Raw genomic sequence first — 17,497 nt, 5'->3', positions numbered from 1 at the left:
TACATCAGGAGACAAAAATGACCAACTAATGACTGGGCAGTGATTGGTTCAGTGTTGTGTAACCTCCAAGTACGAGGAGAAACTGACAGTAATCAGTCACTTTAGAAAGTCTGATGAGGCCTTACTTTCTACCTGTTGTTCTGAAGGCATGAAAAATTAGACTTCAATGTTATTTTTCTAACCGTAATTTTCCAAGTAGACCTTCACATGTCCACTGGAGTGGACAACATGCGTTCTCACTTTGAACTAAAGAGAAACTGGATTAATATGACTTCACTTCAACCCATTTTGCCAATTTTATCAAATTTTTGCCACTTCTAACTCATTTCTGCAACTTTAAAAAATCTAATTTTACCATCATTTCCAATGTTTTTTGCCATTATTAACCAATTTCAGCATTTTTTTTTACCCATGTTAATTATTTTTTCAGCGAAAGTGATTTGCATTTTTAAGAGGGCTGTTTACTACACATATGACTAAAAAATTATTTGTTTCACTGATAAGAGTGGTTATTTTTTCAGGTGAAATATAAAATGTGGGTATCACAGCTTAACTTTACAATGGACCATGGTTTCTCTGACCCCCATGGGCTCCAGAAAGCTCTCCCCTTTATCCCCCTTATGGACAGCCTTGTCTGCACATGACTGTTCTTAATTGTGCAAGGCTATGTTCAACCACCTTCAGGCGTGGTGGGGGTCCCTGGTCTCTGGCACCTTTATTTCTGGGGTTGAGAACCCCTGCTGTAATATATGCTGTAACTGGAAAGAGAAAACACAGTCATATACAAAGTTTGTCCATTAGAACCTCCAATTCAAGAGTGGGGTAACAATGAAAACATGATCCCAGCAGTTTAGTTGCAAACATCATTAGTGAAATACTTACTGTAAATTAAACTAGTCCTTCTTTTCATTTGGAGAACTGCAGGCCTCATTCAGACACTCAGGTCAGAAGTTCATTGAAGTTTGGCTCAATGAACCTCATTCTGCTTGTGGGAATTCACACTTCAGTATTTTCCAGCTCTTCATCCACTTCTATAAACACCTATCAATGTATAAATGTCTTTATTTCATCCAGATTGATGTAATAATTCTGGAATTAATCCCTAGAAAGACTGCTGACTGTCAGCATGCTTGTCCCATCAATGATCTTTGCAGAGAGGCTTTGAAAGAGAAGACTAGACTATCTTACAGAAAACTGGAAAAGCTCCCAGGGCACAAACCTGGGTGAGATACTGCATGCAGATGTACTTTGTTTTTCATGTGCATTCAGTGTCATAGCACCTGTTTGATGATATTCAGATTCATGCTACTATGTATTAATTGCTTCGGAAATAATTTTGTCGTCAGTACACATGGTCTTATTTATATAATTATTTATTGCTTGAATTTGTTTAAAAATACATAATTTTAACCCAAGAATAATCGCATATTATATCGAAATCGCAATATTTGGGGAAAAAAAATCGCAATTAAATTATTTTTGCAAATCGATCAGCCCTACTCAGTCCTAGCTTCAGCTAATCTTCATTTTCCTGTTAGCCACTCATCATCACTGTCACTAACACCATCCTCACTTGACTCAGATATGATCTCCACTATCTTGTTGGCCCTCCTATCATACTCTGCTCTTGAGCTCTAACAAATATGAGGATAAATGATAAACTGCTAATTGCTTTAAATAACTTAAATACGTTTATTTTCAGGAGTTAATGGAATAGAGCTGCTGTAAACAACCTACTTTCTGTGATTTAATTTATTTACTAGGTAATAAAGGCTGTGACAGTTTTCTGATTGAGAGTGGTTTAAGTCAGGGGTTTCCAAACTTTTTTCTCCAAAGGCACACCTAAAGTCAAGCCAAAATCTCAAGACACACCATATTCATATCCATACATAATACACATTTGATAATGTTACAGTCAAGGTGGCCCCTAAGGGAGATAAAAGGGGGGAGCTTTCTGATTCCCAGCCAACTGGGGAATCATGGAGTTGGCAACAGGTGCCTGGAAAGTGGTAAAAAAAATGAGTTAAAGGTGATGAAAAAATATGGCAAAATTGGGCAATAAGTGGTAAAACAGAGTAAAAACAGGCAGAAATTGGCAAAAAAAAAGAAAAAAAAACCCATGGGGGTCCCGACCCCAAGGTTGAGAACCACTGCTCTAAGGCATTAAGAATGAATGGTGCGTTTTTTTTAATAAACATGCCTGGAACTGAACCAGGATCTGTGAAGTAAATGTTAAAGTTTGAAACATTTGCTTGTCTCTAGAAAACAGCAGCAGTTTTACCAAAGCCCATTATTTAAAATGTTATTGGACACCATAGAGGGGTTAGACATTAGCACAGCTTTCATGATGGCAGAAATTCTATGAAGAAGAAGAAAGTGTTGATTTTCACATCATCTTTTACTCTGCTGTTTCAGCTGCATTCAGCCATTTAAAGATCAGTTCAAACTGGAGAAGAAGTCAAAGCCATATGATCACAACTAATATGTTTGGAGGGAAACAAACATTTTAATTAACGTAATCAGGTGAATTTAGTACGTAAACAAAACCTTCCTCTTTACATGAAATCTTGTGCTACTTCTATTTGGTGCACAATCATGACAACAGAAAAAAATCACAGTCTTACCATAACAGATAGTTTTAGTCATTACACTTATATTAAAAATGAATAAAAAACAAATTAACTTTAGATGGCAATCAGAGAACTTGTCTTTATTGGTTTTCCATGGCCTGCTAACTAAATGGAAAATTGGATTCTTTAAATCTAAGCTTGAGGGATTTTTTTCATCTTTTTATTGAGAGTCTTAAAACATAAATCACAATGAACGAAAACACATCAAATGAGAAGTCTGGATCTAGTAAACTTTCCCTGAAAGGTCATGATGCATGTGTTATAGCCTGGTTCAACCTGAACAGTCTACTGACGCACGTCCATCACTTTTGATGTCAACTGGTCATTTTGGCCCTAGATGAAATTTGAAAAACAGAGAGCTAATCATCATCATCAACAACACATCTACAGACAATAAACATAAATTTCAGCAGATTTAAGTACTTTGGCTACTTGACATGTTGTTCCCAATCATGCAAGAGCTCATTACAATTTAGATTTTCAGTGCATCGACAAGAAAGATCCACAGGTTCACTGGTCTTCACAGCAGCTTATCAGCTGCCTTTTGGCGGCACCAAGTGGCAGTAAGAGGTATCTGCATGTCAGTAAAGGTCAAGGTAACAATGTCATACAGCATCTGGGATTGATTTCAGAGTTTTTGTCTGCCTCTTCCAAAACGGACACCAGAAACAGAAATCTACAGAGTCGCAGCAACGGCAGCTTTTAGAGACCCGCTGTGCTTTAAGCTGAGATGAACTTTAGACATTTAAAATTTCACTAGAGCAGCTTCTTTTCCATCTTCACCAGTACACACACACACAAAATATTTCACAGCTGGCTGGCTTGTTGGTGACCCCCCCACTGTTTCGTATTGGAGGTGAATGTTCTCTTGGCTCTGGGCTTTAAAACTAAATATTGTTCATTGATCATTCGGTGGTTTGCTTCAGAAGAGCTACGGCAGTATTTGCATTATTGTGTGTTAATTAAGAAACACACGGCGTGGATTCACAGTTCTCTGGTCAATAGAACCGCTTGCGTCTGTTTTCCTTCCAGCGCCCGTAAACCATCAGACCAACCACTGCCAGTACCCCCAGGCCCAGGATGGAGAAGAGGAGCGTGAAGAAGAACTGGACTCCACTCATCCCTTCCTCCTGGATATCCACTGTGAAGAAAAATGAAAAGTCGTTATAAAACTCTCATCAGAGTTATCTTGACTTAATACAACTGCTCAATGAAGATGGATTTGCTTTACACCACTGATCATCAACTGGCGGCCCGAGGGCCAAATCAGGCCCCCCAAAGCTCCCTACCCGGCCCCCAGAAGATTGTTAAATTCAGAAAAGGAGGAAAAGAAGACGTTCTGGTTTTAGGAGTATCTTTTGGCTTCAAATGTCTGCAGCTGTTAAGTCCATCCCAAAACGATTACTATTAGTTTTAGAATGATCTGATTTTGATCTGTTTTTACAGAAATTCACTCGTCAGCCATTATTAGTAAATATCTTTCTAAAAATGGGTTGAGACTGGCAGAAATGTTGCAAAAATGGCCAGAGTAAGTGATGAAAAAGAGGCAAAAATGTGCAGGAAAAGAGGTAAAAGTGGCAAAAATAGGTCAAAGAGGAAAAAGGGTCAAAGGGTATAAAAATGGGTTATAAATGGCAAAAATGGTGGAAAAAAATAATGAAAAAAGGTTAGAGGTGGCAAAAATGGATACAAGAGTGACATAAAGGGGATAAAACTTGCAGGAACAGTTGTTCAAAAGGAATTAAAGAATGGAAAAAAATTTTAAAGAAGCAAAAAGTGTTTTAAATGGGTTAAAATTAGCAAAAATATAGCAAAAATAGCCTGGCAAAGTTGCAAAAATGGGTTAAAGAGTGTCAAAATGGGTGAAAAGTGGCAAAAATGATCAAAAATAAGTTAAAATTGGTGCTTAATCACAATAGGGGAGGGCCCATTCTTTGGCCCGGACAATTCTGGCCTTTCTCCTTGTGGCCTGCTGCATTATAGATAATAGGGATAGATCTCACTGGTAATAGCTAAAAAATTTCCTGCGTTTAGAAAATAAATACAAACACTAATAAAATTATATGTTAATCAGACCAAAACATTAATTCAGTTTTTGTTTGTTTTAAAGACCGGCCCTCAGAGTCTCTATCAAGACTAAATCTGGCCCTTGTGCAAATGTACTTGATGACCCCTGCTTTACACCAACAATCTCCTCTAGAAAAATTCAACATTTTACAACCAGGGTTTAAAAGTTTAGTTAAAACTGCTAAAAAGATTAATTATGTAGGCTGAGAGTTACATACTGAACATGGCAGACTTTTCAAAGAATGATTCTTCCCATTGATTGGTTACGTGAAATGCCAGAACAGAGTATAATCAGTTAAATGCTAAATATCAACCAGCACTACTTCTTAATGATATGGAAACATGGGAAGAGGACAGAATATGTCTGTTCTCTGTGCAAGGCCATGTGCTGAAAAGGGAAATACACGCCTAGGGAGACAGTGCTCAAGCCCTGTGTGCCCAGTGTTAGATAAGGTTGCATGTTTGTAACACCTGCTGGCTTTATTATTAAGCCCCGTGAGTAATGCTGAAATGTGTGATGGTGATGTTAGATGAATTTCAATAATTTAATCTATATCAGAATTTACAGAGTCCAGAGAACCACGCTGTATCTACCTTTGAACTGATCCATGTTGTCAACACTGGGAATGCTGACTTCCTCCTCTTCCGCATCTTCCTCAGGAGTCCTCTCTACAGTCAGCTGGTACAACTTCATAGAGATGATGTCATGGTTATCTACAACAAGCACAGAGCAGGAATTAAGTCTCAAAGAAATGATCTGCATTTATTTCTCATTTTGGCATCTTTGAGGATTTTAGGAAGAGCTAATGAGTGAAAAACATTCTTCAGCATCTATCAAACCAGATTACCCACTCTTTGTTTTGAGTCTCAGTTGTTAAAATATCAAACCAGTGTTGAATCTGAGTTGAAACCAGTAGATTAACAGTGAGATGACCCTGGGTCATATTTCTGGGTAGTGCTCATGTGCAGCTCTGTCTCCTTACATCTCATGTGTTTGGGTGTGTACTGTGAGAACAGGTGTTGATGAAGCGGCTGTGGCTGATTGGCTGGTTCAACTGGAATTGCTGCAGCCAGACTGGCTCAGGCCTGACATTACAGCATTAAAATCTGGCCTTTACTGGCCACTTCCAGTAAGCCCAGCATTCATCTGTGGATACATTATCAGGTCTGTGCCAGCTAGAGATGAGTGCAACTGACCCTTCGGCCTCTGTCCAATCCTAGGTTAGCAGCCATAACCCTGCGCGACAAGCTTTCAGCAGACGCTAGTGTACTGAACCAGTGAGCTTACAGGACATCCAAATCTTTATAGTGGGTTGTTGAACTTTTATTTTTCACAACACAAAAAACAAGAGTAGATGTCAGGTATGTGAAGGCCTTAGTGAAGGGTCAGTTAACAGGGTCTCTGCGGGTTTCAACAAGTCAAATTTAAGACTTTTTAAGACTTTTTAAAGACCATAATAAATACAATTTAAGACCCATTTCACATCCATACTGGCAAAAAAGTAAAAAAGACATGAAGGGAAATCGGAGGCCCAGAATTACTTGCAAAGTATATGTAGGGCCCAATGAAAGCTGTTTTATTTTTTGCCATATTGTTTTTTCCATTTCAGTGTATTTTGGAATTCCATTTTTTAACCTTTCCACTAATTTTACCAGAAAAAAGAGTGTCTTGTTTATGTCAATGAATCAAATGTTCACTAATTAAATAGAAATAACCTTAAATTTATTGAGTAAGAGCTACAGTTGGCCCACAAGCCGTTGTTTGGGTAACCCTGATATAAAATAATTATAACCAGTGTAACAGTCAGATATTTCAAACATTTCAAGACACATTCATGAGTATAATCACATCCTAGCTGATATTTATAATGCAAATGAAGAAATCCTTCTGTTCTCTCAAACACAGAGTGATAGTAACTTAATAAGAAGGTCACAATAAAGTTAAATGGTTAATAGTAAACCTGTTACCTAAACTTTTCTTTACTTTCACAGTCTGTAACAGTCCATGCAGTTTGATGCTGCATTGTTCTACTCCTGACTGTAACGGTTCTCTCCTCATCTCTCTCCATCCTCGCTGTCCATCTGCCTCACATCAGAGCGCTACGTTAATACAGACACGTATTGGCACGTTAAGCAACCAAGGGGAACTACAGTATCTACAGGATGAATTATTAAGCTAACTGTCACTCAAATTTAACATCATTTGTTTTGACTAATGACTTACTACTCTGTGACATGGATTTGTTTGATTTGTGTTTGTAATGATTTTCTCTTTTCTATGTTTGTAACTGTACATTGTGCTACTGCCTGTCTTGGCCAGGACACTCTTGTAAATGAGATTCTTGATCTCAATGAGGTTCTCCTGGATAAACAAATTTTAAATAAAAAATAAATAAATTTAGACTGCAGGACTTCATGAAATCTCGAATCCGTCCGACCTGATTCTGAGCCTCCAAAGGGTGAGCGATGTGCCTCGTGTGAGGTGAGGCACACCACTCAGGTGGTGTGGTGAGGTAAAATAACTCGAAGCACGGATGAGTTTTCTTGAATGTGCAACATTATGTCCCATGGTACTGGCCCGTGCGGGGCTACGTGATGTTCGCCAGTGTTTCGTTCAGCCGCTTTGACATGCTGTTATTGTAGGAGGGGGCGGGGTGTGTGAGGGACAAGTTGTGCTCCGCTTTAGTGTTCCCTCAGGGACATATTCCTCAGATATATGTTCCTCTTTCTAAAAAAACACAGCATTTCAGTCAAATTCATTCAATTTCCGCATTAAATTGTAAATTCCGTTTTTATAGGCCAATTCCGAGACTCCGTCCACGATTTCGTTATAATAATACATTAATAATAAATTTTTAAGACCTTTAAAAATTGTATTGAAGACATTTTATGAGATTTTGAGAGAATTTTAGACATTTTAAGGCCTCAAATTCAAATGATTGGATTTAAGACTTTTTAAGACCGCACGGATACCCTGAGTTAAAACTAGGACCCTTTGCTGCTGGCACCAGAATTATGAGTCGGTCAAACTGATTAACATTTTTGATCAGTTCAGGCCTGTAATAGCACTCAAAACTGTAATTCAACTGCCCGCCACTAGCAGCCACTGTCGTTGTTCTTGATGACTACTGCTTTGCTGCCACACTGGTAGATTTTTTGAGGACTGAAAAAATATTTTTTGTGTGAACTTTAAGCTTCTCTTGGCTTGTTGCATTTTGTTCTGATTATTTTTTTAGGAGAACAGTTCAAATATTTGTCGCTTTGTTAATGATATGGTAACTGACATGAGCTTGTACAGCGCTTTTCTAGTCATCCGACAACTCAAGGCACTTATACACTGCAGGTCACACCTACCCATTCACACCCATGCACTCACGCTTTCATTCACTGATGGCAGGGGTTGCTATGGAGCAGTGATGCTGGTGTGCAGCCTGTCTTCATACCTGACAGATCTCCAGTTGCAGAGGAGGCACCAAAGAAGTAGCCTTTAGGAAGCCGGAGTCCTGTGATATCTGCACACTCCTTCCATTCCTGCCTTCCATCTACATCTACCATAAGCTAGTAAGAAGAAAAATAGTCAAAGATACTGCAAATTATCTTTAAAAATAATTTTCATTAAAGCTAACAAGAATTCAAAATATTTATATCTACGAATGGCACTCAGTTATTTCAGCTTTTTTTCTGTTTGAGATAAATGTGTCTCATATGATAAGCTTAAAACAGTCAAAAATATAGAAATAAGGAATTTTACATGGAAATATTCTGCATTCATTTCATTTAAATCAAGAGCTTTCATACCGTGAATCTGTTTTTCAAGTATCTGATGAGAAGGTATGTGTCATAGATGGAATTGCGTGCCATCGCTGTACACCCTCCAAGTTCAGTGGGCCGTCCATCAGTATCGTGGTCATATGAAAGAGTCCCGTTCCCCAGCATCACTGACACGTATGGAAAAGCCCTCTGTAGTGTGGACAAATGCGTTTAACATGTAGCATAACATGCTAACATGTACCAAACTGGACTCAACAAAACATCATCACACAAGTGTTCAATCAACATTTTTATCCATGATTGGAGGATGCTCGAAGTTTCCTGGTGAAAAGAGCCTGAAGAAAACAGCTATTTTATTTATACAATTTTAGAAACTTTGAGCTGTACCCCATAACTCACACATTTTCAAATTGAATCAAATTTATTTTTTTAAATTGAAAAGTAATAATAAATAGAAATTAACATTTCTTATCCAACAGTATTCTGCTTATGCAGGTTCTCTCAATAAAATAAGAATATCCATAACACCTAAGCCAGTGGTTCTCAACCTCCTCTGCCTGCAACCCCCTAAAATAAAGGTGCCAGAGACCGGGGACCCCCCGCTGCACCTGAAGGTGGTTGGACAGCCATGCACTGCTCAGAATAGTCATGTGCAGACAAGGCCATCTATAAAAGGGGATAAATGGAAGAGCTTTCTAGCGGCCAGCCAAACTGGGGGCCCATGAAGGTCAACAAAACCATGGTCCACTGTAAAGTCTAGCTGTGATACCCATATTTTATATTTAACCTGAATAAACCAGTCTTATCAAAGAAACAAATGTATTTATTCATGTGTGTAGTAAAAAGCCTTCTTAAAAATGTACATTCAGTTTTGTTGAATAAAAGTAATGAAAATGGTTTAAAAATTGCTAAAATGGGTTATTATTGGCAAGAAATGGTGGAAAAGGTGGCTAAGTTGGATTTAATAAGTAACAGAAATGGGTTAGAAGTGGCAACAATTAGATAATAGTGGCAAAAATGGGCATAAATAGTGGTAAAAGGGAGTTAAAATGTGGCTGAAATGGCTTTAAATTGGTAAAAAATTGGTGGAAATTTGGTGAAATGGGACAGAAAATTGATATAAACTGGAGAAAAAATAGGCATATACTGGTTAAACTACCAAAATTGGGCATATCAAATGGTAAAATGTGGTTAAAATGGGAAAAACTGTGCGTAAAAAGGGTTTAATAGGGGCAGTAATGGGTCAACAGAGGCAACATTAAGCTTAAGTGGCAAGAGTAGGTTTGGAAGTGGCAAAACAGGCAGAAAAAAGTGGTGAAAAGGGTTTAAAACCGACCAAAATAGGTGTTAAATGGCAAAAATGTGTTAAAATTGGTGGGAAAAGATGATGAAAAGAGGTAAAAAATGTGTCAAATCTGTGTAAAGTGTCAAAAGTGTAATTTAAAAAATATTCTTCATTTTTTTAGGGCATGTAGAGACCCCCTCTCAGTGTCTTGCGACCCCAAAGGGGGTCCTGACCCCAAGGTTGAGAACCACTGACCTAAGCAGTGCTACAGGCAGTTTGCCTTCATGCTGCACTGATGCAATATTTCATGCAAAAAGAGCCCTGCCCATGTATCAAGTGCAAAAACAAACATGCTATTCCATATACTTAACATATACTTTTTAATGATTCATCCGATGTAATTAAGAAGGGTTTGAAATATGTTTGTGTTTTGACTCATGAATTCACAAAATACTTCCATTTCAGTTTTATTTTTAAAGATGCACCCATATTTCCAAAAGTCCAATGACAAAAATGCATCTTTCATTTCAGAGGTAAGTTTAGTAACAACCAGGCTTTTCCTGCATACTAAAAGGTCAAAGTTAAACTTTGCCACCCAGCCAATTTAACCCAAGAACAATGACTAACGGTGTTGTAGAGTCCCAGTCAGACACCAGGCAACAGTGATGACATGTATGAAATGAGATTATGAGATGCTGAATAGGTGAAGACAATGGATGGACATTCTCAGCTCATGAAATAACAGCTGATGATACCTGAGTCCCAGGTTGTGTCCTCTGCACATTTAAGTTGGTTGCAGAAAGAGAAACATTACATATGTTGAAAATTTATTTAATGCTGAAACACAAGACTAGCACGCTCAATCATGCAAACTCGTTTGTTTGTTTAGTGCAATGCTACAGTGAATAAATCCTATCTTGAAAAATAAAAACATCCACTAAGACAGGTTCAGGCCTTATTTTATACAATCCAAGGCTGGAAATGGAAGTTACAAACTCACTTACATCATGGTGTTTGTCAGCATTTGGATACGTGTCCACAAATACTCCAATTCCAACAAAGTTGTTCATGCTGCCGAACACCGGGCCTGCAGAAAGATTGAGGCACATCAGTCTCCTTTATCGTTTAATAACACACAGAATTAATTTCTCCGTGTAAGAGTAAACCAGTGAAAATAAATCAACATAACATATCACTAAGAGGATGTGGGGAATCTTAACAGTCATCCTTGTATTTTCCTTCTTTGAATGAATTCTATAATATTAAAGAATAATTGTATCAAAGAAAAGACATGTGCAAGTCAAAAAAGAAAGAAAAAACAATTTAAAAGAGACTAAGACTGAGAGCGTTAACAAAGAATGACACAGGGAAGAAAAGAAAAAAAAGAAATTCAAAGAGAAAACTCAACAGACCAGTCACTGAATCCTAGTTGGAATTAAATACTAACTACTGTACATGTCAAAATCATAAACGCTTTGTCTGACAGTAGTAAGTAGACAGTAGTTTATTTTTTTTATTATTTGTTAAACAAGAAAATGGAATGCAGCTGGATTTTTTATCTCATTGTGTATTTGATATTTTGGACTGTTTGTGAATAAAAGTTTCTTTGTGCAATCATTTTACTACACCAGATAAGGTTATATTGCTCACTGAACTATGTAGCTGTGGTTTCAACCATTTATATAAATAATAGGGCTGACAGCCTCAACTCGATTGGTCGATGACCTCATGTCCGACCAAAATCCAATTGGCTGAACAATCGCATGTGCTACTTTAAATGGAAGAATCAATTTTTTGCAGGGGTGAGAAGGGAGACATGTGTTTTTTATTTTTTTAGTTATCTAGTGTTACAAAATATAATTTACAAAAAAAGAAAATAACTATGAATACAACTATTCAAATACAATTTGCTCATGCCTTTAAGAGTAATTAATTGCAGGTTAACCTCGCTAGGACCCTCCCACCTTAGAGGAGAGCACAGCCTGTGAAGCACATTTATACTCCGTTTCTCGTTAATTGACAACATGTCGAAAAAGTCAGCGGTGTGGCAACATTTTGTTAAAAGGAGTATTATTTGATTACAACATAAGGTGGTTATACTGCAAAAATCGCAAGATTTGAAGTTCATTTTGGGTTTATTTTGAATTTTAATCACCACCTAAATGCACTGACTACATTGTCAGTGATAAGTTTGATGTAGAAATTGCATGAAGGTTTTTTTTTGTTTGGTTGTTTTTTTTTTTTTTTTTGGTCCGTCCAATTACCAATCGATTAATTGATGACCTGGTGTGATTTTAGACGAACAAGTTTTTCTTGGTTGACTACAGCCCTAATAAATAATTAAGTTATGAAAAAATAAATCTATTCAGTTTTTAAAAAAGATCATCAAGCCTTAGGGTCACTGGTTTCTATGGACATAAATCTATTATTCAATATCAAAGATAAGCAGACTGAAGAAAGTTTCTGGTGTTATTCTGACAATAAAATATCCCGACTATGGATAAATGGTAACCAGTTTAATTTAGATGAAATTGCAATATGTTTTGCTGCAATGTTCAAATCACAGAAGGTGTAATATTTCTTCAAGATGAAATGTGTGTCAAAACACCAGTTTTATATTTTTGCAGCAGCAGAGGTGTTACGCCTTACATTTCATGCAGTCGTCAAAGTGTTTTATTACAATACTTTAGAGAAATACAGGATAGGTTTTTCTTAATCTAAATGAGCATTACATAAAAATTAAACCTTCCCTTTGATACAACAATTCATGTTGAATTTGCAAAATGAGGCAAAAAAAAAATCACTTAAAAATAGCTTAATCTACTGTGTGGGTTATAATAAGAATGGTGTATTGCTCGTGTTTGTTGAAAAGCACATAAGATGAGGAACTTAAAAACTATAAACTAACTAACTGCATATTAAATTGCAATGTGGCGGGGGATGTTCAGCCCTATTAGACATAGGCCTATATCATTACTGTTTTTGATTATTAATTAAAATAGGATCAGATTTGTGAAGTTTTTTCTTCCTTTAACAGTATTGGTTAATAAAGTCGAGGGCTGCAGATACACTCGCTGTTTCAGCTAACATTTTAAAATGTGTCCAGCTTCATCATGAGTGTTATTATGAATAAACTCTACCATGCCTGGACCATACTACTGCAGGATCCTCCTGAGCTATGACTTTAAGAACATGAAGCATCTAATTTTTTTGTATTGCATCAGAGAAATAAAAAATCTTTTAATTAATTAAGTCTGAACCCACCATTCTGCATACGGTCCTTGGTTAGCCAGATGGCCAGACCATCCCCATTCAAGTTTTTCTTTGCCTGACCTTGGATTTTAAAGTGCACCTTGAGCTCCCAGTCCTGCAAGTAGAAAGGCTAAAAAGCAACAGAAATGAAGCAGAGCAGGTTATTGTGTGTGTGAGAGTCAGAGGTATAGGTAGTTTGCAGTCACATGATCTTGATGGCACACAAATGTCAGATGAGGGGGCAGGAAGTAAAGTACACCAGTTGGGGGTCAAAACATTAAAAATCAAAATGGACATTCAGGCTACAATTAAAATTTGATCATTTTTACATATGTTAGGAATTATTTTACACCAGGGGTCGAAAATTGAAATTCTCTGAGGTCTGGTTTGAACAAATTTCCTTAGCAAAGACCCAGGAAATAATTTAATCTAACCTGTAATATGATTCAGTCCATGCTGATAGAACTACTCAGTGCAGGAATCAATTCCTGCCCCCCATCTGGAGTTCTCTGCTGTGACATCATCTGCAAAGAACTTACTGGATAACTTTTCTAAGGGCTTTAGCTGTTTACTGTTGTAGTATTAGCCAAAATAGAGCTATCTGAATTAAGTTTACAAACTGGTGTAATTTTACTTCAGTTTTAATGTTCGATAATACTTACAATTCGACTCCAAACTGCTCCCTGTCTGCTCTGCAGGTCTGGTGTCAGCCTCACATAGTCAGGTGAAACCATAGCAGTGCCCATCAGATCCCACTGTGAGGAACTAGAGAAGCCCAGTCCTACAAAAAATGAAATTTACCTGTTAGTCTTAGGGGTGGGAATCAAAGGGGCCCCGTGATTCGATATTATAGTGATTTTAAACATTTTTTTTGCAATACAGTGAGTATTGCAAAACCATATATTGCGATATATACCATTTTTTCAACAGTTTAGCTGTTTTAGCATTAGTCTTGCCCTCATGTTTGTCGTATTTCTACAGTATTTTATTTTCATGTAGCACTTCTTGCAACCTCATGTGTCATGTCCATCTCATTCGTGCCCTGCTTGCATTCCTAACGTCCTTCCCCTGGTGCCGCCATGTTTGTTGTACTAACTTTCTCCTGCTCTATGACCATCACTTCTGCCGACCTGCCAACAAACAGCTGTCCAGACAATTGATTCTATTTTTCAATTATCACAGACTTCGGTTTATATTAGCAATTAATAAAAAAAAAAATCAATATTTGGTGATAAGGGCCGGGCAGTTATTTGAAAATTACATTAAATCGCAATATGGGCTGCTGCAATTTTCAAATCGCAAAAGGTGCAATATTTCTTTGATCTGAAATTTGTGTTAAAATACCAGTTTTAAACTTTTTTTTGAGCAGAGATGTTGTGCATGACATATGCAATCATTCAGGTACCATTTTTTTAGAATAATCTACAAAAAAAAACTAACCTTCTTCATTTTTGTACTTTTCTCTTAATAAATATAAGGACAAAAAACCTTCAATGCAATGATTCATATCCAATTTGCAATACGAGTCAAAATCATCAAAATTAGACACTTTTAAAAGACTGTTCAGCCCTCATTTAGGAATAAAGGAAAGTTGCAACATTGAGGAAAAAAATTGCAATTAGATTATTTTCCAAAATCGTTCAGCCCTATTTGGTGGACAAGATGATACAATATATCACCAGACAAAATATCACGACACTATGCTGTATCGATTTTCTCTCCCACCTCTAGTTAGTCTTAATAAAGCCTAAAAATCAAACATCTGTGTGTGTCTTGGCTGAATAGCAACAATCTTGACTACTTTTTCTGCAAATAAATAACAAATTCAGTCAGTTTAAGACTGGGACAAATAAAACACCAGCACATTTATTGTTTACTTTTATTCAATACCAATAAATAAAGAAATTGACAATTCCCTATTTAGACTTAACATTTAAAATAGATTATCCTGTGGTCATATTACTGTTAGTGGTTCTGTAACAATCTTCTCTATTGATTATCGGGAAAGTGATTTATTTCCTGCAACATCAACATAAACTATACCAACATAAACTGCCATATCCTACATCTTTTTATAAATATATCAATAAATCTCAACTTCTCAGCTATTTTATGAAAGGACATTTCATGTACAGCTGCAGAGACGCTTAAGCCCAAGTTGCTCACTGTCTCTACTACTTATTATTATAATGTTACACTGTCCCTCAGGAAGAGGCGCCTGTAAGAGCTAATGCTGTCCTTATGGTATTTGATACATGGTATATTCCATTCAAGAGGCTACAACCGACCTGAACGTTAGCTGGTTCTTCTGATACTTGTGTGACTACTTATCTGTCTTGAATCAAAGCCCAACATTATTACCCAACTGACATGTTGCTATAATAGTGCCACCATTTCCCGTATTGTGACACTAGCTATAAAGTAACCACAAGTTCCTAAAGAGCAGATTTCCTCTTAATTAGGCAAATTATCACACAATTTATAATATTCGTAACTTGCGTTCAAGTATGAAGTAGACAAAGCTTTGGTGAAATAGTTAAAAACGATAAGAGTACTTTAAGAGTTAAACTCATGAAGACGTTAGCTCAGTCTCTCCTCTTAGCTAACTCCTGGTTACCGTAACCGTTGGTTGGCTCGGTTCCTTACCTCGGTATGGCTTAGCTAAAGAATACTCCCGCTTTAAAAACTCCTCTATGTGCTCCTGGTCTTCCGCCAACGTCTGGCTCATCAGAACACAAACGGCCACAAACACGCATGTCAGTTCAGGGATGTTTTTGAAATGAAAGGGTAAATGTAAAATACTTCTAAATCCAACAGTAGTTGACTTGATCACAGTGGCATCCATCTTTACACTCCCACTTTAAACGCGTCACGTGGTATCAAGAGCAGGAAAAACTACATTTCCGGTTTATTGTTAGCTTTCAAAATAAAACGCTTTAGAAGGCCTTTTCATTTAAATCAATCAAGTTATCAACACTTGAATAGACGTAAGCAAATGTACCAAATACAATTCAACAATAAATTAAATTATTAGATTTAAAAAAAGTTTAAATAGCGTAAAATATCAAAATAATTGAATATCTTAATTTGATTTAAAAAAATAGTTAAATATGGAATTACAAAAAGTTTTCAATCTAATGTGATGACTTTGTACATATGTCTACGTTTATTTATTTTTTAACTTTAAATTGTTAATTGCTTTGGAAATGAACCCAGCTGATTCCATCCCAATACAGCTAATGGATTTGAATTGAGATACACAGCAGTGGCGGTTGGTGCATTTTTCTTGGGGGGGGGGGGGCTACAACAAAATCCCAATTTGATATGTTATATATGTAAGGTACATCAACAGATGTTACTACACAGTTATATTCAGTTATATTAATATGCCTTTTTTACATCTGCATTTGTTTGGTTGGTGGACAAATACTAAAATAAAATGGCTATAATAAGGGTCATCATCAGCCACTGGTAACTAACTCTTATCACTTAAATTCTTAACTTATCACACATTATCAACTCAATACATGACAAAATTTTGTTAAAGAGCTGTTTGAATGTTTATTTTAAATAGAAAATTCACAAAAGACACAAGGTGCAAGTAGTCACTGCTTCAATAGTGATTGGTTGAGTAAAAAATATATATACCAGACCTGGATGCAGCAAAAATGCTTAAACTCACAAAACTATTATTTACTGATTGATTTACTTACTCCTTAATATTAGTCACAGCTTTGTTGCTTCATCCTGACATCTGGCCGGTCAGGTCCAAGCTCTTCTTTGTCCTCCTCTCAAAACACCTTACTGAGTTTTCTTATTGCATTTTGTCTTCCTAGACTGTCTTCAAATTACAAAGTGTATCTCTCTGCTGCCACCTGTTGGCGTCTGGTGAGTGGTTGGTGGTAATCCCTTCAGGGCGCAGCCATGTTGCGCCCAGAGGGCTCCTATCACTTGTATTGAAGAGGAGCGAATGCGCATGTGCAGCCTTACAACGGCAGTCAAAGGAAGGCTTTGGGCGCAGGAGCCTAGTGCCAAAGAAAGGAAACAAGTGAACAGGAAGTAAAGGCAAAAGCTTAAAAGTTTGTGATCTACTGATTTATTGCACATTATACATTTAAATCTCTCAATAAATCATCTTTACAGTCCGTAATAAAGTTTACCTGTATTCATATAAATTTATTGATATTTAAAGCGAATGTTTACAAAATTGTCTAATTAACTAAAGATCTGTCCTCTCTTTGTGGAGAGTCATGGGGGGGCGGTGCCCTAGCGCCCCCTATTGACCAGCCGCCACTTAGATAGGTAGATGGATAGATGGATAGAATATGAGATAAACATCGAGATCATGAGTTTAAAATGTCAAAATATGATATTAAATTTCAAATTCATGAGTTTTAAAAGTCAAAATATGAAATAAAATGAAAAGTCATGAGTTTTAGAGGTTAAAAAAACTAGATAAAAGTCAAAGTTAAGAATTGAAAAAGGTCTAAAC

The 17,497-nt window shown here is 36.8% G+C and overlaps 1 protein-coding gene across 1 annotated transcript; it reads right to left on the bottom strand.

Annotated features, from left to right (window-relative positions):
• Positions 1-2,468: 2,468 nt before the first annotated feature.
• lman2lb (lectin, mannose-binding 2-like b) lies at positions 2,469-15,865 on the bottom strand. The gene is made up of 8 exons (XM_041786473.1): positions 15,652-15,865; positions 13,668-13,786; positions 13,018-13,135; positions 10,758-10,840; positions 8,496-8,657; positions 8,141-8,255; positions 5,292-5,411; positions 2,469-3,771 (listed from the first exon to the last, which is right to left on the bottom strand). The coding sequence occupies exons 1-8, from the start codon at positions 15,848-15,850 to the stop codon at positions 3,629-3,631; spliced, it is 1,059 nt and encodes a 352-aa protein (XP_041642407.1). The 5' UTR covers positions 15,851-15,865; the 3' UTR covers positions 2,469-3,628.
• Between the last annotated feature and the right edge of the window lie 1,632 nt (positions 15,866-17,497).

The sequence above is a fragment of the Cheilinus undulatus genome, linkage group 5, assembly GCF_018320785.1.
Source record: "Cheilinus undulatus linkage group 5, ASM1832078v1, whole genome shotgun sequence".
NCBI classification, from domain to species: Eukaryota; Metazoa; Chordata; class Actinopteri; order Labriformes; family Labridae; genus Cheilinus; species Cheilinus undulatus.
Note: the sequence above shows the minus strand (reverse complement) of the source record. Positions and strands in the feature narration are given on the sequence as shown.